The sequence below is a fragment of the Piliocolobus tephrosceles genome, chromosome 5 (assembly GCF_002776525.5).
Source record: "Piliocolobus tephrosceles isolate RC106 chromosome 5, ASM277652v3, whole genome shotgun sequence".
NCBI lineage: Eukaryota > Metazoa > Chordata > Mammalia > Primates > Cercopithecidae > Piliocolobus > Piliocolobus tephrosceles.
The window spans coordinates 11900450-11928110 of NC_045438.1; the positions used below are offsets into that span (position 1 = coordinate 11900450).

Here is a 27661-nt window from a genome sequence, read left to right on the forward strand (position 1 = left end):
GGTCCCAGGCCGGGTCCCCGGCGCTCCCTGGCGCGTAGTCAGGCCGCGTCGCCCGGGCCCCACCGCGCGCCCACCCGGCTGGGTGCGCCGGGCTCGCGGCCGTCCCTCCGGCGACTTGTGGCCCGGGGCTGCTGCGGGCGCCTGGGAAAGGGAGGCGGGGGGCAGGAGGAGCGGCAGCAGCCGGCACCGCGCCAGGGCGAGTGAGGCGGGTGGCGCGGGGGAGGCGGCAGAGTAAAGAGAGGCCGCCGGCTGGGCCCGCGGGTCACTTCGAGGCGCCGGCTGAGGGCTGCGGGCGGCGGGCGGCGGGCGGCGGGCGCACCATGCCCTCTTTCGACGAGGCGCTGCAGCGGGCGGGCGAGTTCGGGCGCTTCCAGAGGCGCGTGTTCCTGCTGCTGTGCCTGACGGGCATCACCTTCGCCTTCCTCTTCGTCGGCGTGGTCTTCCTGGGCACGCAGCCCGACCACTACTGGTGCCGCGGGCCAAGTGCCGCGGCGCTTGCTGAGCGCTGCGGCTGGAGCCCGGAGGAGGAGTGGAACCGCACGGCACCCGTCTCCCGCGGCCCCGAGCCCCGCGAGCGCCGCGGCCGCTGCCAGCGCTACCTCCTGGAGGCGGCCAACTACAGCGCCGCCGCCACTAGCGCGCTCGGCTGCGCGGACCCACTCGCCGCCTTCCCCAACCGTTCGGCGCCCCTTGTGCCGTGCCGCGGCGGCTGGCGCTACGCCCAGGCCCACTCCACCATCGTCAGCGAGGTAAGGGTGCCCCGGCCCTTCGGAAGCCGGCGGGAGAGGACGATGCTGGCTCCCAGGCGGACACGCCTCGTGTGAGACGCTGGCCGCCAGGGGAGGTCGGTGGAGACGGGACCGGTCGGCTGCCTCTGGGGACAGGCAGGATTCAGCGCACCCTTGGAAGTGCTGCGCCGTAAATGCTGGGAAAAAGCCTTTCGTTATTTGCCTGAGCCCGTGAGTTAATGCACAGATAGTTTGGTTTCGAGTGTGAACAAAAACTTTCATCGAAGCCGAATTCTAGACGCCTGGCGCAGGCCTGCTCAAGAAGTCAAAGATCCAGCACCGCGTCATCTTGGAGATGTGCGGGCGCCGTCATTGGAAATTACGGTTTGGCGCGCGATAGGGAACGTCAGTCTGTGGGGCGAGCGACCTGGCAGATCCGAATTCGCTTGTGGTCTCCAGGGGCAAAGGAAAGGGGGAACCAACGTTTGAAGGCAGCGGCAGCTTTTTCCAGTTGCCCAGATGGTTACCCAAAATGCAAGGGGACAAAGGTCGAGGTTTTTCCGGGGAATGGTTTTGGTAAAATTGCTTTCGGGCAAAGAGCAACATCTGAGAGACGCTGGGAAAACTGAAGTACTGCATAAATTTTAGTTTTTTTTCTGGTAGTACATTTCAGGAACACAGCGGGAGGGCCACAGCCTTCCAAAGCAAATCCCCAACCCATTTACAGGCGGGGGCTGCTGCGGGACGGGGGAGGGGTGGGCGGGGGCGATCCCCGCATTTTGGGCAGTCAGTGCATTTGGAAGTTAGGGGAGCTTCCTTCACCCTTGGCCTCAGCAATCTGTTTCTGCATCCTTGCTGAAATGGAAGATTGCCTCTCTGCGAGGTCCAGATATAGAGCCGAGTCACGTTGTGATCATCAGAACTCAGAAACGGCCTCAATTGAGCGTGGGTTGCAGGGATGAGCAGTTTTATTGAGCTTTGTCTACAATCACAGCTTAAGTTAATTTTAAAAAATGATTGAATGTGATCAGGTACGTTAGGAAAAAAAAAGTTTTGTCCTTTTTTGTGATAAACTTTTAAAAATGGCCTACTTGAATAGTGGGGAAAACACTGCGTTAGGAGGTAGGAGTGCCCTTTCTGCCGCTGTTGCTGTTGGTCTGGTGAGCTTATCTCACTGCAGTTGGGAGTGCCGGTGGTTGCAATTGTGTATGTTTTATAACACCATGTGCTGGTGTGTTAGCACAGTGGATGGCTCTATGCTAAGTGCTCCAGGGATAAAACCCCTGGCAGGACAGCCAGGCGATGTGTATATGTGTTTGGGATCTTTCTCTCATGTCATGTGCTGGTGTGTTAGCACAGTGGATGTCGCTATGCTAAGTGCTCCAGGGATAAAACTGCCTGGCAGGACGGCCAGGCAAATGTGTATGTGTGTTCGGGGTGTTTCTATAATGCTATAGACAGGTGTGTTAGCACACTGAGTGGCTCTATGCTGAGTTATCTCAGGATAAAACCCTTTGGCAGGACAACCAGGCAATACATGTGTGTTTGGGATCTTTAATTTCTACTTAATCCGTGGTAAGGCTGGGGACTACTTTATAATCGGTGATGGTCTTGTTAGGGATTTCACAGTCAAAAGGACAGGGCATGGACTTGGGTGAGAGAGGGCATTATCTCTGCGAGTCACGTCTGTTAGGTGGCTCCTTCCACTCCACTCAGCAGCGCTGCCTAGTGCTTACTTCTGGAGTGAACCAGAAGACCCACATGGAGGGCAGACAGCTGATTTTTGAAGACATTTAAAGATGAAGAATAAAATGAGCCTCAAAAAGTGCTCAAGTGAGGTTTGCATGAGTGAGCATGATCCATGGACATCAAAGAAGACAGGCATAAAAATCTGTAATTTAATGTTCCCACAGATACTTTGGAAGCATTCTGGGGTTGCAGGGTTACTAGCATTCTGGGGTTACAATAAGGTAATTTTATGAAGATCAGTGGCTCCTAAAATGCGGTGTGCAATGATGGAGGGTCAGGGGCTGGCTCAGTCTCCAGCTGGCTGTATGGCTTGGGTAAGTTACTCGCCCTCTCTGGGCTTTTTTCATCTGTAAAATTAGCCATTGGATTCAGCCCTTTACAATGCCCCAGATACCATCAGGGTCACCACCCGGTTACTGTTTGGTGTGCCCAGAACAATGATTTAAAAATCTTTAAGAAAGTAAAATGATATTAGGAATGTACCCCTTAAAACCTCAAACAAGTTTTTGAAATATATTGGAGAGATTCTGGGTTTTTTTGTTTTGTTTTGTTTTGTTTTGAGACAGAGCCTCGCTCTGTCTCCCAAGCTAGAGTGCAGTGGCTCACTGCAAGCTATGCCTCCTAGGTTCACTCCATTCTCCTGCCTCAGCCTCCTGAGTAGCTGGGACTACAGGCGATCGCCACCATGCCCGGCTGATTTTTTGTATTTTTAGTAGAGACGAGTTTTCACCATGTTAGCCAGGATGGTATCAATCTCCTGACCTCATGATCTGCCCTCCTCAGCCTCCCAAAGTGCTGGGATTACAGGTGTGAGCCACCGCGCCTGGCCTCTTTTTTAAATCCCAAATAGTTTTGTGCTTCTTTTGGTTTGTTTTTCACGTTTGGATTCTCAAGAAGAAAACCCCCATCTCTTCATAAAGTTCAGCTATCCAAAACAAGTCAGCCACTCTCTGAATTCTGCGTAGCTTTTGCAGTCTTTGGTTCGACTAATTTTTTTCTTTCAAATTTCTGTCTGATGAAAGGAACTGTAGTTACATCTTCCACTAACATTATGTATCCAGTGTATTTTTATAAACTTGAAGGCTAATATATAAATCATGTAAAGGGGTGAATTGGGAGAGTTTACAAAGTGGGCAGGATGACCAGACTCCAGAATGCCTCCATATAGCTATAATACTTCATCCATGCACCACGGTGGGAGAGGAATCATTGTCCTGGCGTTACAGAAGAGAAACCTGAGGACCTTCCAGGGTCTCATGCCATTTATGTAGCCAAAATGGATTCAAATCCGGGGGCCTTGATTGTAAGTCAGTCCACTTTCCTCCATAAAGTGGTCAAAATCCTTCAAACAAGTCAATGAAAGGTGGTACTCAGATCTCTCACTGTTTATAACCTGCAGAAACCTTGTTGAAATTTTGTATTTATTTTCTTACTATCAAGGTCCTCCAATGGGCTATTTTGTTTCATTTTATGGTGTCAGGATCCACAGTCAGCCAGACTGGCAGAAGGGAAGGCTGTGCTTTCATTTGGTGGGAATGGTTCTCTAGCCTCCTGAGGTGCAAGTTGCAAAATAGTCATTTTAATCCCATACACCCTCTTCGCATCTTACAACTTGAGATAGTTCTAAGACACTAAGTCAGAAATCAGTGCCAAGTGCACAGCGCTTTATGGCCGACTCCCCATTCGTGTCTCCCGCTCGAGGCAATGGATTTATCACCTACATTGAACTTCCTCAATGGAGACTTTTCCAATGTCTGAATCTCGGTCTTATCTTGTTGTCAGATATTGGGCAGAATAAAATAAGATGTATTGCAGAGAAGCGAGTCTGACCCCCTGTCCCAAATATTTCAATTCACTGCCCAGGGAGTATCTTCAAGATTGATGTTAGGATTTTTCAATGCTTGCTAATATGACATGGATGAAAAAAAAGAGCTTCTCCCTAGGCTATCACTCAGAGCAGGGCTTCAGAACACCTTTAAAAATAGACTGAATCACATTTGTTTTTCCTTTTCAGATCATTTTGACTTGGAATCACTTTTTCCCTTCCAGAGGACCTAGCTGAATCTATAAAAACTGAATCCATTGTTTGTTTTTAGTAGAAGAGTGCGTCTTTCCCATACTTTCTGAAACATCAACAATTCAACAAAAATTGTATTTTATGTTGACCCTTGTCCCTCAAAGTACCTAGTCCTTTTTGCTGATGACAACAAAAGTGTTTTAATAGTGTAATAGGCTTTTTAAATTTTGTTTTTATTTATTTTTATTTTTTTTTTTATTTTTATTTTTTGACAAAGTCTCGCTGTGTCGCCCAGGCTGGAGTGCAGTGGCGCAATCTCGACTCACTGCAACCTTGCCTCCCGGGTTCAAGCAATTCTCCTGCCTCAGCCTCCCGAGTAGCTGGGATTACAGGTGTCCACCACCCCGCCTGGCTAATTTTTGTATTTTTAGTAGAGACAGGAGTTCACCATATTGGCCAGGCTGGTCTAGAACTCCCGACCTCAGGTGATCTGCCCGCCTCGGCCTCCCAAAGTGCTGGGATTACAGGCATGAGCCACTGCACCTGGCCTAATAGTTTATTTTTAAACGGAATGAAAGCAGGACTCGAGTGAATGAGTGAACAGCCACCCCACTAGGTGTCTGATTCTTGGTCTAGGCAGCAGAATGGCCAAACAGGTTCATGCAGCAATGCTTTCTGGACCTCAGAACAAGGAAAATATTTAAAATAAAGATCTTCATTATGAGAGTATGCAAGTGTATCTCCCGCTCCTCTCTGGCAGCTGATATTTTGGATTATCAACAGCAGTTCAGCTGAAGTTTGTTTAGCATTTGTTATATTGTAGGCACTGGGCTAGGCTGGGGATAGAAAGATACATGAGTCTTTCTCCAAACAGTGTGAAGCTTGGCAGGGAAAATTGCAGAGATAATGTGATGACAGTGGCTGTGGGTGCGGTAAAGGGTACCACCCTCTGATGGGACAGAGGAGTGAACTGGGGCAGAAAGTACATTGACCTTAACCTCAGCCTCAGAGTACAAGGAGTCCAAGAGGAAAATATGAGGGAAAAGATGTTCCATTCTCAGACCCTCTCATCTTCATTATTTCCTCTGCACCCATTTATTTTGTGCCTTCAGGGGCAGTGGTTGGTGCGCATTCTTGGGTCACACATACAGGGTTTGGAATCAAAAGATGAGGGTTGGAGTTCAGGAATTTTCCTTTTTCACAAACATCTAGAGCCCTTTCAGATGGTCCATGGACCACACAGAGAGACGAGCTGGGTGTTTCTTAATGAGGAGCATGACGGGAATCTAATGAGTGGGAGAGAAGTGCCAGTTCCACCAAGCACACGCTGGAGACTCTCGCAGGGGAACATTATCCCTTTATCCTCAGACAGGTATCCCAAATCTTATCAGGTGAAATGCTGCTGTTTATTTTCAGAAAGCTTTGAGCTCTCCAGGGATGGGCAACTGATGATAAAATCCTGGGATTAATTGGGGAGCGGGGAAGCCAACAGCTGAACCACATTTTCTGGGAATCTTGGTAAACCTCAGAAAGGAGCTTTGGGCAAAGGTAGGCGACTCCAACAGATGTTGCAGAGACATCTGTACTTTTGGACCCACGGGTTATTTTTGGCATTGGCATCTTGGTAGAGTGGAAAGAATACACATGTCCTTTGGTGTCAGATAAATCTTGTCCTAAATCCCAGCTCCTCTATTTATTAACTTGAAGGGTAAGTCAACTGAGCATCTGCCTGAGCCTCAGTTTCCTCAGCACTAGAACGGGTGCAAGAATGCCAGCCTTAGCAACTGGCTTGAAATATGCATGCAAAGTGCCTGCCATTGTGCCTGGTCATAGGTTGCGCTCAGTACAGTTGGTTGCTGTGAACACATAAAGACCCTTAAGCCAGGTGGGAGTTGGGAGGGAGGGAAGGGACAGGCTATGGGCCAGATTTGACCCTGGAGCTGTAAATTTGCTGATCCTTGGTCTAGCATAATAAATCACTGATAAATTTGCCTTAAATATAAATAGTCAAACCCTTGGCCAGGTGTGGTGGTTCATGCCTGTAATCCCAGGAGTCTGAGGCCAGCCTAGGCAACATAGTGAGACTCCATCTATACAAAGATATTTTAAAAATTAAAAAAAAATTAGCCGAGTGTGGTGATGCATGCCTGTAGTCCTATCTACTTGGGAGGTTGAACCCAGGAGGTTGAACTGTGCCACTGTACTCCAGCCTGGGTGACAGAGGAAGACCCTCTCTCTGAAAAATAAAATAAAATATCTCGGACACTAATTTGCTCTAGAGGCTGAGAATACCAATACTTTCCCACTGGACCCCACAGATAGGTCATATTTCCCAGCTTCCCTTGAAGTTAGAGAGGCCACATGTCTGAGGTTTGGTCAACAATGCTGGGGAAGCGAATGAGGAACTGCTAGGCCTGGAGCCAGAGCGACCTTTCTCCTGCAGTCCCTAGAGGATGGTGGAGTTCTTACATGGAAGGATATGGGTTCCTGGAAGCATGCAAGGAGGGCAGGAGCCCCATACCTCCCCTCCCCACCAATTCATCTGCACAGGAATATGGGATTGTGAATAAGAAATAAGCTTTATTGTGTTACACAACTGAAACTTGGGAGATTGCTTGTTGCAGCTCTTACTGTTAGGCTGCTCTGACTCATACAGCATTTTAGTGTGCTTCCTGGTAGGGCACATGTCACGAGGCTGCAGGCACCTGATAAAATGGTATGCAGGCTGGTTCCTCTAAGAGCATCCTCCCCTGGGTCTGGCACACAAGGTGTCCGTGCCTCCACCCCATGTCTCCGCCTATAGAGGCTTTTCCCTCTCTGGGGACCCGGGGCTCCCACTCTCCAGGAGGTCACCCTGGGACATGTGCCACAGCTGTCCTCCCCTTGGGCTCTTGTGTGCGCTGTTTCCTTTCCTTTCCTCAAAATACCTGTCTTTCCTTGCCCGGGTGCGGTGGCTCACACCTGTAATCCCAGCACTTTGGGAGGCAGAGGTGGGCAGATCACGAGGTCAGGAGATCGAGACCATCCTGGCTAACACCGTGAAACCCCATCTCTACTAAAAAAATACAAAAACAATTAGTGGGGCGTGGTGGCAGGCGCCTGCAGTCCCAGCTACTGGGGAGGCTGAGGCAGGAGAATGGAGTGAACCCGGGAGGCAGAGCTTGCAATGAGCCGAGATGGTGCCGCTGCACTCTAGCCTGGGCGACAGAGCGAGACTGTGTCTCAAAAAACAAAACAAAATAAAACAAAAAACAAACAAAAACCCCTGTCTTTCCTCATGAGGCTGTTCCATTTTGTACCTTTACACACACCTATTCCAGAAACACCTGCCCCACTGCCACCTCCACCCAGGGCTGGGCTTGGCTTCGTTTCTCTGTCTAGCTGCCTTTGCTGTACTCATCTTGTGCTCACTGCCTCATCAGACTCTGGGGCACTGGAGGGCCGGCACTCTGTCCTCTGAGCCTAATGCAGTGTTTGGCAAATATTTGTGATTAAATTAATGAATGAATGAGAAAGGGATGCCTTGGCACATGTAATGCTTTTTATGACCATGGTTAGGCCAACCCTGGAACTGGCTCTCAGAGATTAACCCAGGCCCTCTACCAATGGTGTTGCTTCCTGTTGACCTCTAACACCAATTCCTTGTGTCATCCTCAGCCTTGCATCCACGAGGTGTGATCAGTCACAGGGTGAACAATCATGGCGGCCATGGCCCCCCACAGACCTCTGGAGCAGGGGAAAACAGGCCTCCACTTCACTCGAGTCCTATCTGCTCATGGAGTCTGTGTCTGCAGAATCTTAACGTAGGGGATGTGACCTGGAACATGAAAGGAACAGGAAGGAATAGAACTGCTGGCTCTTTGGGGCCATAATTTTAATGTGCTGACGTCCACTGGGCCGAAGAGACTTTTCCCAGCTGTCCTGGCACTGCACAGTAGTCTGTGTCATCAGCCGAGCCTGCTCCAGGGCAGTTGGGCACAGGTGCAAGGCCCGGTGCGGTGAGGAGCACTGTGGGGCCTGGGCTGGGCAGCTCCCAGGGCGCAGCGCTGCCCACTTCATGGCTATGGAGTGGGGAGCAAACACCACCTACCTTCCAAAACAGAATAAAACCTTTCCAACATTCTGCCCCAGTTTCCCCCCCCCCTTAAACCATAACCAAGAAAGGAAGTTTATTTATATTCTGTGAGGAAAAAGCAAAGTTTTAATGGTCTTTGGTGTAGCTTTTTAAAGTGATAAATGACTGTTGAGCTTGTCAAATGATGGCTAATACTGTTTTATCTGGGTCAGGTCAGTAACAACTATTTAAGGATTACCATGCTCTTACTTCTCTTTGTGTTGGTAATTAAACAAAATAACTCTGTGGCTAGTACTTGTGTGATAATAGAGAAAATTAGCGAGGGGTGAAGTGTAGGGGCTTAGAAGAAGGTGAATAAATAAATGTGATTTACACAGTTCTGGGGCAGGCATCCGTCTCACCTTCCTTAACATCTACTCTGGATCCTAGTGCCCCATAGAGTCCAAGGAGGGGACTTGTCCTTGGCTGTGAGCATGGTGGAAACCGCTGGACAGAACAAGGATAGGCACAAGCCTGGACCTGAGAAACAAAAGCACCTACTCTGCTTTCAAACTCAGTTCTGGGAGGGCACGTGACCTCTCTCATAGGATCGCTATAGGGCACCAGCAATGGAAATAACCAAGTGATAAGCAAGTCTTTCCATGCTAACAGAGACCACTGGTCCCAACATGGCAAAGTGTCTCAGAGGCCTTTCCCAGTTGCGTCTGCCCAGCATACGCACAGGATGGCTCTGATTTCATGGCACGTCTGCCAACGGGAAGCTTTGGGCAACCGACAGCACAGAATGAAAGACAACATGTGTGTTTCCAGGCTAGTGGGGAGGGACGTCGTAAGCTGATGCTTCTGAGACAGAAACCGAAGGGACAAGATGCCAGGAGCTCCTATACTAAAAACTGTTGGTAGCACATTTGTGGGGATTAAGTGGTCGTGGTGAAAACAGCCTGCACATATAATATTGATGATGTTTTAAAAAGCAATCACTGCAAATATCTGTTGAGAAACAAATGCCTTTAATTGTTCACAAATGAGCATTTTAATGCAAATACCCATAGAGAAGTTGCCTGGATAGTTAAAAACATTAACTATTCAAGTTAGAGGAGAAAATTAGATTGAAACTAATTCAGATTAATTTGGCATCAACTTAAAAAAAATCAAATAAATCAATGTCCAAATTATTAGGGTATAAGAAGGTGTTCCAGGAACCTTTCCCACAGAGGTTCTTGATCTCTCTGTGTGGCAGTTAGTGGGAAATTGTGTGACAAATTTATCACATCTTTTGTCAGCCCCTAGCATCCTCGTAAGATTGCTACAATTCCCTATCCAGTCTGTATCTAATAGAGCATACACAATAATTTTTATTTTAAATCCAACCAAGTTGAATACATTATAAAACCAAATAAGATTGTCTTTCTATTTATCAACTCCAGAGACCATTAGATAATAACAATTTATTGTTGCCAAGTTTTGTGAAAAAATGATCAAATTTTAGATCCAAACTGGTTTAGTGTAGTGTATTGCTAAGGCAAATAGGTGGCTAAGAACGTAGACTTCCTAGTTTTGTGGATAGAAGCAAATGGCTGAATGTGAGGGTTTCTGAGCTCTGGACTAGCCCAGTCCTGAGATTTCCCTGGTTTTAGCGGGGACACGTATGTAAATAAGGCATTCAAAGTGCTTGTCCTGTCTTCTGAGGTATGTAAGTAGCTGGTGATGATCATAGATGCTGACAACAGATACTGAGGAAGTTGACTCAGAGAGGCAGCTTGGGCTTGGAAATTCGGGCAGATGGCAAGCCCCTAGGGCTGAGGGAAGTAGGCTTTAGGCAGGGCACCAAGATTCCAATACTAAGGACGTGGCCGGGGTCCACTGTCAGGAGCTGGTATAAACTGGAGCTTAGTAATGAAAACTAGGGAAAGGCCCAGGGTAGAAGTCAGAGCTACCTGATTTGGCAAGATTTCTCAAGCCCCCATGGATTCAGTTGTGATATAGAGTGAACAATCCCCCCATCCCGGTGGCTCTCGGGACCAATGAGAAACATACAGGAACCGCTGAGCATGTGGAAGGTTCTGGGCATATGCCAGTCCCCTCCTTCTTGCTCTTTGTCACTACCTTGCTCTTGTCACTTGGGCAGTAGTGCCCAAGTCCTCCCCTTGCCTGGTCTGGTCTGGGGTTGCTGGACGTAGACTCGCTCAGAACCCCACACTTCTTTCCAATTGCAGTCTGAGCAGAGGAACGCTGGGACAGAGCCCTGGACTTTCCTAAAACCAGGAAATCCCAGGACAGGACTAGATCAGAGCTCAGTGGGGGCTGAAGACTCAGCTGTGGGACTGTGGGACTTGAGCTCCATCCCATGTTTTCTCATGAGCCTGGAAATCCTTCAATAAATATGGACAACAAAAGGTGCCCCAAAGGTGCCTTATGGTGGTTAGAAAGGCACCCATCTGGCTCATGCCTATATTCTAGTTGGGTCAATTAGACAAATTTGCCTTAGGGCAGTTGCAATGGTCCTATAGGCAATGAAAACATCAGATCACAGTTTGCTTGTGTTGCTACGAGAATCTGACCTCAAAGAAAATACTCCCCCAACCCAAATCCAAATCCATGAAATGAAGACACAGCAGTTATGGTGGGGCAGTAATTATGAATGTTGAGCTTCAGGTTAGGGTTGAGGTAAATTTGGACTAAAGTGCTTTATATATTGAGCCTTCCAATTCTCATAATATTGAATAGACACTAAAACTTAATTCACGAAAGTAGTTTAATATCCAATGGGAACAAAACGCCATGTTAGAATATACTCCATTTACGCTTACAGTTATCAATTCTCATTTCCTGCTTAGAAACTTGTTTTCTTCCTTAATCACCAGAAAACATAGTACATTTAATAATCAATCATACTAAATTTAAAATTAGGGAAAGAGAGCTTATGGTGTTCAGCAAAAAGGGATATATCAAAAAAAGACATCTTAGCATCTGGATTTTTTGGCCAAGAGGAGACCCTGCAGTTTCATTAATGGTCTACATCAAACAGGCTATGTTATGAAGCAATAGAAAGCTGTAATTAAATCTAGCCTTATGGATTTGATACATCACAAAACCAGGAGATAAAAGCAACAGAAAATCGGTGATAGGGTTGAAATCCAACCTTGTTCAAGAAGCAGTCACAATGGAAGCTGTTGACCTATATTCTATATACTCTACATTTCAACAGGTAGTCTATGTTTGCACAGTGATTTTTTTATATGTGAAGATTTTCTGTAAAGAACTGTAATAACATTTGTAAACAGAGTCTAAGAAAGATTAATTGTGACTCCTTTTTTGGATTTCACATTGGTATAGCATGACCTTTAACTTATTATCTTATTACAACTATTAGAAGAATTGTAAAAACGTTATTTCATATACTTTTCAAGTATTTATAATCATAGTATTCTTTTTATAATAGTTTTCAATTCCTATTTGATAGCGTGCTATACAATTATTTTTCCTTACTAAACTTTCATAGACAGTTCACTTAAATGATTTTTCTTTTTTTAAACCATACAACCTGTCAAAGTATAAAAGATACATACAAGTGGCTGGGCACAGTGGCTCATGCCTGTAATCCCAGCACTTTGGGAGGCCGAAGTGGGTGGATCACCTGAGGTCAGGAGTTTGAGACTAGCCTGGACAACATGGTGAAACCCTGTCTCTACTAAAAATGCAAAAATTAGTCAGCCGTGGTGGCAGGCTCCTGTAATCCCAGCTACTCAGGAGGCTGAGGCAGGAGAATCGCTTGAACCGAGGAGGTGGAGGTTGCAGTGAGCTGAAACCACACCATTGCACTCCAGCCTGAGCAACAAGAGCAAGACTCCGTCTTAAAAAAAAGATACATACAAGGTACCAATTATTTGAATTACTCTATATTGATCTCCCTTTTCATTCTCTCAGTCTCTTTTTATTAAACCTCTTTCCCTTAAGAACATAAACAAACAACAACTACTAGAAAAGCTTCAAAGTCCAGCATTAGTCATTGAAGTACTCTCCTGACCCAGAAAACATCATCCAAAAAAGTACATTTCAAGGCCACCTTTCCTAAACCAGTCTCAGGAAGGTCCATGCTCTATTTCCCTTTGCAAAAGCATTTAAGTTAATGCTGATATAAGATTTGTATTTATTAACTTCCCCTCCCCCTGCAAAATGTAGTCTTTTTACCTTAACCTATTATTGACTCGGTGACAAAATATAGGGTGATTATGGAGCTGGGATCCATGTTCCTATTTGTCATCAGTTAAAGGAAAGAAGAGGCAAAGGGAGTTATTCTAACATTTATATGGAAGAATAAAGGTCCAGAAGCAGGTAAATCATTTTAAAAGAGGGGGTAGGGAGTAAGAGGAGGGCTTCCTCTACCAGAAATTAAAGTGAAATTCTAAGCCAAAGTAATCAGAACACATGGTATTGGAACAAGAACAGACAAGTGGACCAATGGACAGATCAGAGCACTCAGAAACTGACTTCACCCAGGGGAACATCATATATAGTAAGGATGGCCCCATAAGTCCATGGGGAGAGGATGGCTTGTTGGCTAACTGGTGTTGAGAAAAGTAATGACTCATCGGATATGGAGAATAATCAATCCACCTATCCCCACGTACAAAAGTGGACTCGAAGGGGGTTGAAGACTTAAATGTCAAAGTAAACGGTAATATTAATGAAGGAACATATAGAGAAACATGACAAGATCAGGGAAAGACTTTTAAAGAAAACTATATTGAGCCTTCTGGCATTGTGGGTTCCCCCACGCTCCGGCGCCCGGAGGGGACCCAGGCGGCCCCAGCGTGGAATCCTGCGCCCAGGAGCAGTGGGGCAGGAGGTCCGAGCTCGAGGTGGTGCCGGCAGCGGGGCGCTCAGAGCTCCGACAGGGCTGGGCCGGGGCCAGGGAGCCAGAGAACGTCCCATCTAGGGACCCACGGATCCTTCACTCCTGCCAGGGTCTCCTTTGGGCCGACGGAGACGGAGATGTTTCTAACTGAGCGCAGGCAGCCCCGGAGCCCGCCGAGAGCTGAGGCTGGGCTGGGCTTCCAGGGGCGCAGGCAGCTATATCAGGCAGACGTGGGGCATCGTGCCCCAGTGCGCACAGTGTTGCCAAGGAGCAGAAAGAGAGGGTCTTGGCCTAAACCCGGTGGAAGGTCCGAGAAGAGGCTGGAAGGGGGCTATGTGTCCAGCAGGAGTTGGGATGAGCCAAGGCTGGAGGAGCAGGTGGGAGTTTCAGGTGAGGGAAGTGACCTGGAAGCGGAGCAGAGGTTGGAGCCGGCTCCTGCTGGGCCTAGTCTGGCTTCTGTCGTGACCCCTTGTCTAGGAAGATCCCATCGCGAAGGCCTCGTGTGTCCCACGTGACCGGCACACCTGTGAGGCAGGAAGCTCTGACTCTGGCCCTGTGCCCCTCTTTAGGGGCTAGAGCTTCTCCCAGGTGCAGGCAGCCTGCTCACAAGAGCAGGGCCCTCCTGGGTGAAGCCTCAGGCTCCGGTTGTCTCCCCTGGCAGACGTGTGCCCAGCTCAGATTCACCTGCTGCTGGCTCTGAATGCTGGATGGGGCCGGGTTGGGGTTTTCCTGTGGCCTGGGGTGAGTCCCAGCAAGCCACCACCATCCTTGCCCACTCCCCACAGGACAGAGCACAGACCCTGTCCCTGATCCTCCCAGGCCACACTCTGCAGAATGCTGCTTCTGTTTCCAAGCGCCTGCATGTCTTGCATCCGCTGCCACCATCTTTTGTCCGCCTAAAGGGGCAGCTCCATAAACCTTACTTAGACATGTCACTGACCCCAGCACAGTGGCTGCCTTCAAACCCGCCTTTGTCTGTGGGGGTTTTTCCTTGATGACTGTTCAGCATGCCGGTCCCACTTTTTTCTGCTTGCATCTGGGGCTTTCCCAGGCTGACCAGCTGTCCCCACTTGCTGGGAGTGAAGGGGTTTCCTGGGACACGAACTTTCGGTGTTAAAACCAGGAGAGTCCTAGATAAACTGGGACAATTGGTCACCCTAAGTGACCCACAAGTAGAAAAATGATTCATAAAATGTATGATGATGATGAAAAGCTGTGAATTATTTGCATGTGTAATAGAGGGGGACTATGGTTAAATAAATGTGGTGTAGTCATTTGAAATAGTTACTGCAGGGATGAGGAAACCATGCTTATAAAATAACACAGAAATGTTGATGGTATATTAAGGAAGAAGAAGGCTGGGTTATATATTTGTGCAGACTGTATGATTTCAACCGTATTTGTGCACTCCATGTGGTAGATGAGTTGTTGGAAGGTAAAGACTGGCTGCATAGGGGCCCTAAAGGCGAGAGCTTTTAGTTACTGCTGCTTATACTTTCTTCTTAACTAATTCAGATATTATTTTGCCAAATGCAGAACCAGGAGGTGTGAAGCACCTTCGTGGTGGCACCACTTTTGACACAGATGAGTGGATGGGTGCAGTTTTGACGATAACTACAGACATGCTGTTCAACTTGATGGGATTTCTGAGGAACAAGTCAAAGATGCAGAAATTAAATATACAAATTGGATTGGGTTTTCAGTAAAGGAACAGGTACCAAATTGTTTCTCCGTAAGGCACAATAGAGGGAGGTTTTCAAAACCTATAGTGAGTAAACTAAGTACCTATTGATCATCTCTTAAGCAAAATTGTTACCTAGTTGTCCACATGAAGGAAAAGACTCTCTGAAAAGAGGGGGCTGTTTAGAGAAGAATCAAGCCTCTGGCACCAGAGGGGACTCACCAGTTAGGAAACTGTTGTAACAAAAAGACTCCATCGCTCAGAACAGGATCAGATGATAAATTAGGCTGAAATGGTATACGAAACCTACAATTACCTTCCTCCATATGAATCATTGAAAAGGCAATGGCTTCATTTAGGTTGTAATCTGATTTATAGCTTTTAATAGCTATGCTCTGTTAAAGTGTACACATTATCTTTTACCTTATCAAGTTTATATTGTTTTATATCAATATAATGACTTTTTTACTATGTAAAAAAATACACTTACATAGTAAGTGTATTTACATAGTAAAATCAATGATTTTTTTACTATGTAGCAAAATATACTTACTTGATTCATGAACCATTAAGGTTTTTAAATCTGTGTGAGATGATGTATTCTTTGGGGTTATTCTGATTACTGAAAATTTCTAGTCACAAGACATAATAGCTAGATACATTCCAGGTGTTTTAAATGTTAAACTGTCTTAAGCATCAGAAATAGCCTCATGAGGTAAGTCATTATTTTCCCCTATTTTGAAGGATGGAATTGAGGCTGGGAGCAGTTTTGTGACTTGCCCAAGTTAAGACATCATGAAAAATGGTTTCCCTGCAAGGTCTGCCTCACCCTAAACCAATGTCCTGTCCCAATCCACCTGACTTGAGGGCTCTTAGATTTTAGATCTCAGAATCACCCAGAGGGCTTGTGGAACCAGACTGCTGTGCCTCACTGGAGTTTCTAATCAAGTGGGTCTGTGGTAGGGCCTGAAAATTTGCATTTCTAACACTTGCAATTCCCAGATGTTGTTGTTGCCCCAGGTCTTAGGACCACACTTTGAGGATCACTGGTTTAGAAGGAGGCTTGTATTAGCCTTGTATTTTTTCATTGTGATGATGATGGCTAACCTTACACTTGAACGAAAAATGTAGCTTTCTTCAAAGAAAGTCATCAGAAGTTCACTTCTTTAAAATTCAGCTAATACTCACTGACATGGTATATTAGTCTTTCTCATGCTGCTGATAAAGACATATCTGAGACTGGGTAATTTATAAAGGAAAGAGGTTTAATTGACTCACAGTTCAGAATGGTTGGGGAGGCCTCAGGAAACTTACAATCATGGTGGAAGAAGAGGCAAACACTCCCTTCTTCACATGGTAGCAGCAAGGAGAAGTGCTGAACAAAAGGGGGAAAAGAAAACCATGAGATTCCAGGAGAGCTCACTCACTATCATGAGAACAGCAGCATGAGGTAACCACCCCCATGACTCAATTACCTCCCACCAGGTCCTGACACATGGGGATTATGAGAACTACAATTCAAGATGGAATTTGGGTAGAAACACAGCCAAACCATATCATTTCACCCTGTCCCCTCCCAAATCTTATGTCCTCCCATCTCAAAACACAATCATGCCCTCCCAACAGTCCCCCAAATTCTTAACTTATTCCAGCATTAACTAAAAAGTCCAAGTCCAAAGTCTCACATGAGACAAGGCAAGTACCTTCAACCTGTGAGCCTGTAAAACCGAAAATAATTTAGTTACTTCCTAGATACAATGGGGATACAGGCATTTGGTAAATACAACCATGCCAAATGGGAAAACTTGGCCAAAATAAAGGTGCTACAAACCACATCCAGGTCACACTGAGGCAAGAGATGGGCCCCCACAGCCTTGGACAGCACTGCTCTTGTGGCTGTGCAGGGTACAGTCCCCCTCCCAGCTACCTTCATGGCTGGCGTTCAGTGTGTGGCTTTTCTAGGCACACAGTGCAAGCTGTCAGTGGATCTATCCATTCTGGGTTCTAGAGGACAGTGGCCCTCTTATCACAGCTCCACTAGGAAGTACCCCAGTAGGGACTCTGTGTGAGAGCTCTGACCCCACATTTCCTTTCCACACTGCCCTAGCAAAGGTTCTCCATGAGGGCTGTGCCCCCCAGTACACATCTGCCTGGACATCCATGTGTTTTCATACATCCTTTGAAATCTAGGTGGAGGTTTCTGAACCCCAATTCTTGTCCTCTGCCAACCCACAGGACCAACGTCCCATCTAGGGACCCACGGATCCTTCACTCCTGCCAGGGTCTCCTTTGGGCCGACGGAGACGGAGATGTTTCTAACTGAGCGCAGGCAGCCCCGGAGCCCGCTGAGAGCTGAGGCTAGGCTGGGCTTCCAGGGGCGCAGGCAGCTATATCAGGCAGACGTGGGGCATCGTGCCCCAGTGCGCACAGTGTTGCCAAGGAGCAGAAAGAGAGGGTCTTGGCCTAAACAAGGCTTGGGACTGAGACCACCTCAGTCTGGATTTCATTGTCCACTATCAGCATTTTGGTCAAAGTAGTTCAATAAGTCTCTAGGAACTTCCAAACTTTCCCACATCTTCCTGTCTTCTGAGCCCTCCAAGTCTCTAGGAAGTTCCAAACTCTTCCACATTTTCCTGTCTTTTGAGCCCTCCAAACTGTTTCAATCTCTGCTTGTTACCTAGTTCCAAAGTTGCTTCCACATTTTTGGGTATCCTTATAGCAGCACCCCATTCTCTGGAGTACCAATTTACTATATTAGTTGATTCTTATACTGCTAATAAAGATATAACCAATACTGGCTAATATATAAAGGAAACAGGTTTAATTGACTCATGGTTCTGCATGGCTGGGGAGGCCTCAGGAAACTTACAGCCATGGTAGAAGGGGAAGCAAACACATCCTTCTTCACATGACGGCAGCAAAAAGTGCTGAGCAAAAGGGGGAAAAGCTCCTTATAAAACCATCAGAGCTCATGAGAACTCATTCACTATTATGAGAATAGCAGCATGGGGGTAACTGCCCCCATGATTCAATTATCTTCCACCAGGTTCCCCCCATAACACATGGGGATTATGGGAACTAGAACTCAAAATGAGATTTGGGTGGACACAGCCAAACCATATCACATGGCTTCTTTCACTGATGCATTTTCCCCTCTACTGCAACTTGCATACCTTTATTGCAACTTGTGAGTCCTATAAAAACAGCACATACTCCCATCAGGCATTGCAGCCTGATGTGCAGATTTTGAATGTAACTGAACCCTCCTCTGCCCTGACAGTCCATGCTGCTCTTTAGCGTCTTCTGCTGCTGTCTCCAAGAGGTGTTCCTGTCATCTTGGAAGCCCTGCCTTGGGCCATGCCTGAAATGCACTAATTTGTTCATTTGAGAGGTAGTATAGAGTGGTCAGGGCATCCAGACACATCGTGGATGATGGGGCACTGCTATAGGTGCTGGGACACTGCCATGAACAAGAGGCCCAGGTCCCTCCCCTGTACCTCTGTAGTTGGTGCCAGCCTCATGCCACTCAGCTACCTTCACCCATAATGTCCCTGCACCCTCTCTGTTGAGTCTTCCTCCTTTTCCTCCTCCATCCAGCATAGGTTGCTGGTCCAGTTCTTCAGCCCATATCTTCCAGTGGCCCCGGCGCCCTTCCTACTGTCCTGCTTGTGCTGAGAGCACTGCTGGAGACACCACTCCCAGCACATGCTGCTCTATCCTCTCTAGTTCCTGGTGTCCTGGTGTTGCCTGACAGTCGTGTTGAGTGTCCCGATGTCCACTCCGGCTCTCCAGACTCTGTTCTCTGCCAACTTCCCATCTGCCCCTCCCCACTCATACCCTCTCCCCCTACTCTTAGCAAACCACTCACTCTCCACTTCCCTGAGAAAATAGAAAACTTGGAATAGTACCTTTCTTCAATGTCCTGCACCAGGACAATCAACTTCTCTATCTCTGCTCCCATAGCTTCCTTCTAACCCCACAGCAGAAGAGCTATAACACCACCCCCTGTTGAAAGCTTATTTTTCACCTGTGCTCTGGTCCCCACCCCTCCTGGCTTCTCAGGTGATTTCCACCTGCCCACCACACCTTTGATGCCTGTCTTCAGTCACTCCTTCACTGGTGTTCTTTGTTCGTCCACACTTAAACCTGCTTAAGTTCACCTGCTATTTAGAGCAGTGTCCCTTATCCCTGTGTTCCTCTGCAGCTGAGCACCTGTAATTCTCTGTCATAGACACAGTCATCATCTCTACATTCTCACCTTCCAGTCATTCGTCAACCCAGTGTGATCTCCATCATCCCCACCACACCACAGAATCTGTGCTTCCCAGGGTCTCTGATGACCTTGAGGTTGCCATTCACTCACCTCCTCACACCTGGTCTTGTGTATCACACCAGAGCGTCAGCTGTGCGAAAGGCAGGAATAGGATTCCAACTCTGTAGGGACCCCCGTGGCTGGCGCAGGTAGCTGCCCTAGTCACTGGTTCATATTTCACCGTTCTGCTCATTTTGTGCTCCCCAGTACATCTCTTCTTTCACTGCTTGCATATTCTGTCCAAGCTCTGATGAAGCCAAACACATTTAACAGATGGACACAACTGACCATGCTTCAGACTTCTGATTCACCCATACTTCCAGGAGTCATGAATCTGAAATCTGGAGCTGGTCTGTAGAAAGCATTCTATTTAGTGAAATGTTGAGGTAATCTTAGGTCGACTATCATGTATTTCTTTATATCCAATGCCACAATTTCCAAGTGCCTACTTGAACAGTAGATACTTTCAGGGGATTTTCATATCAATGATTGCATTTTGCCATTGTGCTTTATTTTTTCAGTAATGCTCCATCTGTAAACAACCCAAACTTCAAAGCCTGACATAGTGTATTGACAAATTATTCCTGGATGCCTGTTTTTATCAGGCCAAAATCCATGGTTATTTCAAAATGGATATCATGCAAATAATGCTGCCTTAGCATGCTAACATTTTCCAGACTATTATGAAAATGTTTAGCTCATTTATAAGTCATGGGGAACAATATCAGAGGATTTGCTACTATGTAAACCATTACTACAGCAATTCCAGTGATGCCTGCTTGTGATCTTTATAGTCCACTTTATAGTTCTGTATTTTCATCTCCATTTTTTAATCCTTAAATATACAAAGTAAATGTAAATATCTTTATTTGTGGGTCTTTTAGAATTATTTTTTAACATTAGCACTTGTAAATTTACTGGAAGTTTCAACAATTTGTATTTCATGTTAGATCACATAAACTTTTCCAATTAAAAGTAAGAAAGCTTTCAAAGAAAAGTCTAACAAATACAACATATGTACCCACCTCTCCAAATGAAAAAATGTTAGCATTTTGTCATATTTTATTTAGATTTTTTTGCAGAGAAATAAGCCATTATAGATCAAATAGAAATTCTACTTACTATTGTTGTGTGACAAATTATCCTAAAACTTAGTGATTTAAAACAACCATTTTTTTTTTTTAACTCACAGATTATGAGAGTCATGAATCCTGAACAGGCACAATAGGGAGTGTTTGTTTCTGCTACACAAAGTGCAGTTTCAGATAGGAAGACTTAGAGGTTGGGATGACCCGATGGCCAGGGCAGGAGTCATTAGGGTGTCTTCATTCACTGATCTGGCAGTCAGTACTGCTGTCAGTTGGGCCGTCAGTTAGTTGCAACAACTGCAAATGATGCCTCTGGGTAGCTTGGGCTTCCTCCTAGCATGGCGGCCGCAGACTTCTCACATAGTGGTTCAGAGTCCCACGGGTGTATTCTATAATAGTTCACAAGGCAGAAGCTGCATTGCCTTTCAGGACCTAGCCTCGTAAGTCACACTGCCTCATTTCTGCTGTATTCTGTCAGTTCCAGGAGGGTCACAAGCCCTTCCTGGATTCAAGGGAAAGGGAATTAGATGCCATTTCCTGATGAAGGTGGGACAAAGTTCTGAAAGAGAATGTGTGGGGGAGTCAGGCCATCTTTGGATAGGCCAGAAGTCCCAGTCTCCCTCCTCAGGGACATCCAGTCTTGTAGTTTGTCTCCAGTCCAAACATGTGTGGGCACTTTCTCTGCATATGTGAGTATCCACGTGAATGTCTCTTCATTGCATCTCCATCTTTCTAAAAAATAATCACAGAGAGTCATGAAATCCAGTGTTAGAACCAGGCATTGTTAATGCTCTTATGGTATCATTATTCAAGCAGGGCTAGGGGATGCGGCATTAATGAAACAATATGTACATTGGATTTAGTTATACTATACAATCTACTCTAATACTTTGTAATCATTAGTAATAAATAGTATCATCTCACTTCATGTAGGATTTTGCAATGCTTAAACTATTTTCACGTTTACTCCTTCAGTCCAGGTTTCCTAAAAATAAAATATGATAAGAGTCTTGAGACTTAAGTTCATATTTTGCATGAATCAGATAAAATAATAGATAGTAAAATGCTTTGTAAACTGTGCAGAGCTATTAAGCTGCCCCTTATCATTAAGTCTTTAAGTCAGATTTTCTGATATTGTAATCCTATCCTAAACTTCCTCTCATTTCTTTGCTGACTTGTAATCTTTGCTTCTGCCTCATTTCTTGTGTCCAAATACAATCAATTTTTCAAGGCCTGGCTCAAATGCTGCCGAGAAGCCTTTCCTGACGCAGACCCCCCAGCTTATCTTGTCTCCCTCCTCTGTGCTTTTATCGCATTCTGTGTTTCTCTTGTGGGTTTACACAGATCATCTTTTGTATTATATTTCACGTATCACATCACTGGGGCTCACCTGGAAGCTTCTAGCAAACCAAACCCCAGTCTCTGTAGCCCTCAGTGCACAACAACATGCCTCCCACCCAGAAGCAGGCTGTGAAAGTCTTTTTATTTTTTAATTATTATACTTTAAGTTCTGGGATACATGTGCAGAATGTGCAGGTCTGTTACATAGGTATACAGGTGCCATGGTGGTTTGCTGCACTCATCAACCCGTCACCTATATTAGGTATTTCTCCTAATGCTATCCCTCCCCTAGTACCCGACCCCCTGACAGACCCTGGTATGTGATGTTCCCCTCCCTGTGTCCATGTGTTCTCATTGTTCAACTCCCACTTATGAGTGAGAACATGAGATGTTTGGTTTTCTGTTCCTGTGTTAGTTTACTGAGAATAATGGTTTCCAGCTTCATTCATGTCCCTGCAAAGGACATGAACTCATCCTTTTTTATGGCTGCATAGTATTCCATGGTGTATATGTGCCACATTTTCTTTATCCAGTCTATCATTGATGGGCATTTGGTTTGGTTCCCAAGTCTTTGCCATTGTGAATAGTGCTACAATAAAAATACATGCGCATGTGTCTTTATAGTAGAGTGATTTATAATCCTTTGGGCATATACCCAGTAGTGGGATTGCTGGGTCAAGTGGTATTTCTGGTTTTAGATCCTTGAGGAATGGCTACACTGTCTTCCACAATGGTGGAAGACAATCCCACCAACAGTGTAAAAGCGTTCCTATTTCTCCACATCCTCTCCAGCATCTGTTGTTTTCTGACTTTTTAATTTTTGCCATTCTAACTGGCTTGATATGGTATCTCATTGTGGTTTTGATTTGTATTTCTCTAACTACCAGTGATGATGAGCTTTTCTTCATATGTTTGTTGGCCACATAAATATCTTCTTTTGAGAAGTGTCTGTTCATATCCTTTGCCCACTTTTTGGTGTTTTTTTTTTTCTTATAAATTTGTTTAAATTTGTTTACACGTGAGATGACAGTGTAAAGTCTCCCACTATTATTGTGTGGGAGTCTAAGTCTCTTTGTAGGTCTCTAAGAACTTGCTTTATGAATCTGGGTACTCTTGTATTGGGTGCACATATATTTAGGATAGTTAGCTCTTTTTGTTGCATTTTTCCTTTACCATTACGTGATGCTCTTCTTTGTCTTTTTTGATCTTTGTTGGTTTAAAGTCTGTTATATCAGAGAGTAGGATTGCAACCCCAGCTTTTTCTTTTTTTTGCTTTCCATTTGGTTGGTAAATATTCCTCCATCCCTTTATTTTGGGCCTATGTTTGTCTTTGCACATGAGATGGGTCTCCGGAATACAGCTCACCAATGGGTCTTGACTCTCTTTCTAATTTGCCAGTCTGTGTCTTTTAATTGGGGCATTTAGCCCATTTACATTTAAGGTTAATATTGTTATGTGTGAATTTGATCCTGTCATTATGATGCTAGCTGGTTATTTTGCCCATTAGTTGATGCAATTTCTTCATAGTGCCAATGGTCTTTACAATTGCATATATTTTTGCAGTAACTGGTACCGGTTTTTCATTTCCATATTTAGTGCTTCCTTCAGGAGCTTTTGTAAGGCAGGCCTGGTGGTGACAAAAATCTCTCAGCATTTGCTTGTCTGTGAAGGATTTTGTTTCTCCTTCACTTATGAAGCTTAGTTTGACTGGACATGAAACTCTGGGATGAAATTTATTGTCATTAAGAATGTCGAATATTGGCCCCCACTCTCTTCTGGATTGTAGGGTTTCTGCAGAGAGATCCACTGTAGGTCTGATGGACTTCCCTTTGTGGGTAACGTAACCTTTCTCTCTGGCTGCCCTTTACATTTTTTCCTTCATTTCAACCTTGGTGAATCTGACGATTATGTGTCTTGGGGTTGTTCTTCTCAAGGAGTTTCTTTGTGGTGTTCTGAATTTACTGAATTTGAATGTGGGCCTGTTGTGCTGGGTTGGGGAAATTCTCCTGGATAATATCCTGAAGAGTGTTTTCCAACTTGGATCCATTCTCCCTATCACTTTCAAGTACACCAGTCAAGCATAGATTTGGTCTCTTCACATAGTCCCATATTTCTTGGAGGCTTTGCTTGTTCCTTTTCATACTTTTTTTCTCTGATCTTGTCTTCATGATTTATTTCATTAAGTTGATATTCAATCTCTGATATCCTTTATTCTGCTTGATTGATTTGGCTATTGATACTTGTGTATGCTTCATGAAGTTCTTGTGCTGTGTTTTTCAGCGCCATCAGGTCATTTATGTTCTTCTCTAAACTGGTTATTCTAGTTAGCAATTCCTCTCACCTTTTTTCAAGGTTCTTAGCTTTCTTGCATTGGGTTAGAACATGCTCCTTTAGCTCAGAGGAGTTTGTTATTACTCACCTTCTGAAGCCTACTTCTGTCAGTTCATCAAAGTAATTCTAATTCTCCATCTAGTTTTGTTCACCTGCTGGCAAGGACTTGTGATCCCTTGTCAGAGAAGAGGCATCCTGGTTTTTGGAATTTTCAGCCTTTTTGCACTGTTTATTCCTCATCGTTGTGGATTTATCTACCTTTGGTCTTTGATACTGGTGACCTTCAGATGGGGTTTCTGTGTAGATGTCCTTTTTGTTGATGTTGATGCTATTCCTTTATGTTTGTTAGCTTCCTTCTAACACTCAGGGCCCTCTGCTGCAAGTCTGCTGGAGTTTGCTGGAGGTCCACTCCAGACCTTCTTTGCCTGGGTATCACCAGCGGAGGCTGCAGAACAGCAAAGATTTCTGCCTGTTTCTTCCTCTGGAAGCTTCGTCCCAGAGGGGCACCCACCAGATGTGAGCCAGAGCTCTTTTGTATGAGGTATCTGTCAACCCTTGCTGGGAGGTGTCTCCCAGTCAGGAGGAATGAGGGTTAAGGAATCACTTGAGGAGGCAGTCTGTCCCTTAGCAGAGCTTGAGCACTGTACTGGGAGATCTGCTTCTCTCTTCAGAGCTGGCAGGCAGAAACGTTTAAGTCTGCTGAAGCTGTGCCCACAGATGCCCCTTCCCCCAGGTGCTCTGTCCCAGGGAGATGGGAGTTTTATCTGTAAGCCCCTGACTGGGGCTGCTGCCTGTCTTTCAGAGATGCCCTGCCCAGAGAGGAGAAATCTAGAGAGGTGGTCTGGCTACAGTGGTTTACCAAGCTTTGGTGGGCTCTGTAAAGTTCAAACTTCCCAGAAGCTTTGTTTATACTGTGAGGGGGAAACCCGCCTGCTCAAGCCTCAGTAATGATGGACGCCCCTCCTCCACCAAGCTCGAGTGTCCCAGTTTGACTTCAGACTGCTGTGCTGGCAGCAAGATTTTCAAGCCAGTGGATCTTAGCTTGCTGGACTCCATGGGGGTGGGATTCACTGAGCTAGAACACTTGGCTCCCTGTCTTCAGCCCCCTTTCCAGGGGAGTGAAGGGTTCTGTTTTGTTGGCATGTGAAGCACCACTGGGGTATGAAGAAAACTCCTGCAGCTAGCTCAGTGTCTGCCCAAATGGCCACCCAGTTTTGTGCTTGAAACCCAGGGCCCTGGTGGTATAGGCACCCGAGGGAATCTCCTGGTCTGCATGTTGTGAAGACCATGGGAAAAGCATAGTATCCGGGCCAGAATGCATGGTTCTTTATGAGAAGGTTTCTCAAGGCTTCTCTTGGCTAGGGGAGGGAGTTCCTCGACCCCTTGCACTTCCTGGGTGAGGCAATGCCCCACCCTGCTTCAGCTCGCACTCTATGGGCTGCACCCACTGTCTAACTAGTCCCAGTGAGATGAGCTGGTACCTCAGTTGGAAATGCAGAAATCACCCATCTTCTGCATTGATCTCTCTGGGAGCCACAGACCAGAGCTGTTCTTATTCAGCCATCTTGCCACATGTGAAAGTCTTTTGAATGAATGAATGAATAAATAAATTAATGAACTGTCTTTTCGCTGTGCTTCGTATGCTCATGCCTCACTCAGGTTGTGGAAAATACAGAATCTTGAATACTTTAAAGTCTTGTGCGTCAGACATCATCCCTGCTCCTTCAAAATTACCCAGTGTGTGTGGAGAGGCCCCTGGCTTTGGTGATGGGGGACATTTCCCATGACTCCCACCCCCTCAGTACCACAGGGCTCATCTCTGGGGACTTGGCTTTCTAGTTAGAGCAGACCTGGATCAAGAAAGGCCACAAGAAAGAGAAAAGAAAGACTTGGCAGTGGGAGGGCAGGGCGTTCAGGCCTCTCCTGGGAGGGGTCCCAACCTCTGGACTTAGCATGATGTTTTTAAAAGAAATGAATGTGTGTCTTATTTCCACCTTCAACTTGTAAGCCAAGTTCAGTGGCAGAGGCTGGGGCATCTCTGCTGCCTGGGTGCAATCCACAGAGACAGAGCAAGAGCGCGCACGGACTGTGCTGTCTGACTCGCGCAGAAGTCTGACAACCACTTCCTTCCTAAGGGGGAAAGTGAACTTGGGAAGGCAGGAACAATCACATGCTCACCCAAACCTTGGTGGATAAACCTTGGTGGCAGCGTATCTTTCCAGAAATTTAGCAAGCCAGATCTGGAAATTTGATGCCTTTACTCCTCTATTTCCTGAAAGAAAGGGAAGGAATCAGGCTCATGAAAAGCCAGATTTCACCTCCATGCACACAACCAGGACCCCTGCCTTTCTGAAATGCCCCATAGGCTTTCACAGAATAGATGCAATCTTAGCAGTGGGCAGCTTGCTTGTTGTCTGGCCTAAGTCTGAGCCAAGATAAAGACATATAAACTGCCAAGGAGACACTCTATTCCAGAACCTTCTCTTCTTTGCAAAGCAAACATAATTTTAAGACCAAGATGCATAACTCTTGTAATCAAAAGCTTACACATTTCCCATACCCCTGCCCTCCATCTCCAAGCAATGGGTTCTAAGCAATATAAACTGCCAGAGTTTAGAGGGAAAGAAAAACCAGACTGGTAAGATACCGACATATTTTTGCCTTATACCAGTTTCACAAAGTACTTATGCAGAGCAAGTGTGGGACAATATTCAATTGGAAAATATATGATGAAAGTAGCTCACTTAAGAAAAGAATAGTTAAAGTCTTATTTATTGAAAGAACAGTGACAAGTTTTTTTTTTTTTTTTTAATTCTCAAAGGAAAGTCTTGTGTATTTCCTGCACTGTACGTTTACCTAAGTACAAGTGTTTTAAGAATGATCTCTTGAGCCTGCTTACATCAAGAATGCATATTTCAGCAGTTTGAAAAAAATAGCATTTCTTTGTTCTTGGCTGTTCTCAGGGGTTGAGAGGTATGGACCCAGGAGTCAGAGGTCTGAGTTTAGGCTTCCACCTGCTGACTAGCTTGGAACCTCTGACTAGGTTTTTAAACCCTCTAAGCCTTGGGTTTCTCACCTGCACAATGAGGATTATAATCATATCTACCTCACAGTATTGTTGGGAGGACTTAATGAGATGTAGAGCAACTAATCTAAAGACTGGCCCACAGAGAGGTAATGTGAAGTCTCAAAAAAAGTGAATTTTACAATAGCAAAGACATGGAACCAACCCAGATGCCCATCAGTGATAAAGAAAATGTGGTCCATATATACCATGGAATACTATGCAGCCATAAAAAGGAATGAGATTGTGTCCTTTGCAGTGACATGGATGAAACTAGAGGCCATCATCCTCAGCAAACTAACACAGGAACAGAAAACCAAACACCACATGTTCTCACTCATAAGTGGGAGTTGAACAATGAGAACACATGGACACAGGTAGGGGAACAACACATACCAGGGCCTGGTTGTGGGGGGG

The 27661-nt window shown here is 45.7% G+C and overlaps 1 protein-coding gene across 1 annotated transcript in view; it reads left to right on the plus strand.

The window, feature by feature from the left end:
* Positions 1 to 270: 270 nt before the first annotated feature.
* The window catches only part of SLC22A3 (solute carrier family 22 member 3), a 102463-nt gene continuing 75072 nt past the window's right edge, over positions 271 to 27661 (plus strand). The window contains exon 1 of the mRNA XM_023218979.2: positions 271 to 749. Coding sequence (XP_023074747.1) covers positions 321 to 749 — 429 coding nt within the window. The 5' untranslated portion in view covers positions 271 to 320. The remainder of the gene's footprint in view (positions 750 to 27661) is intronic.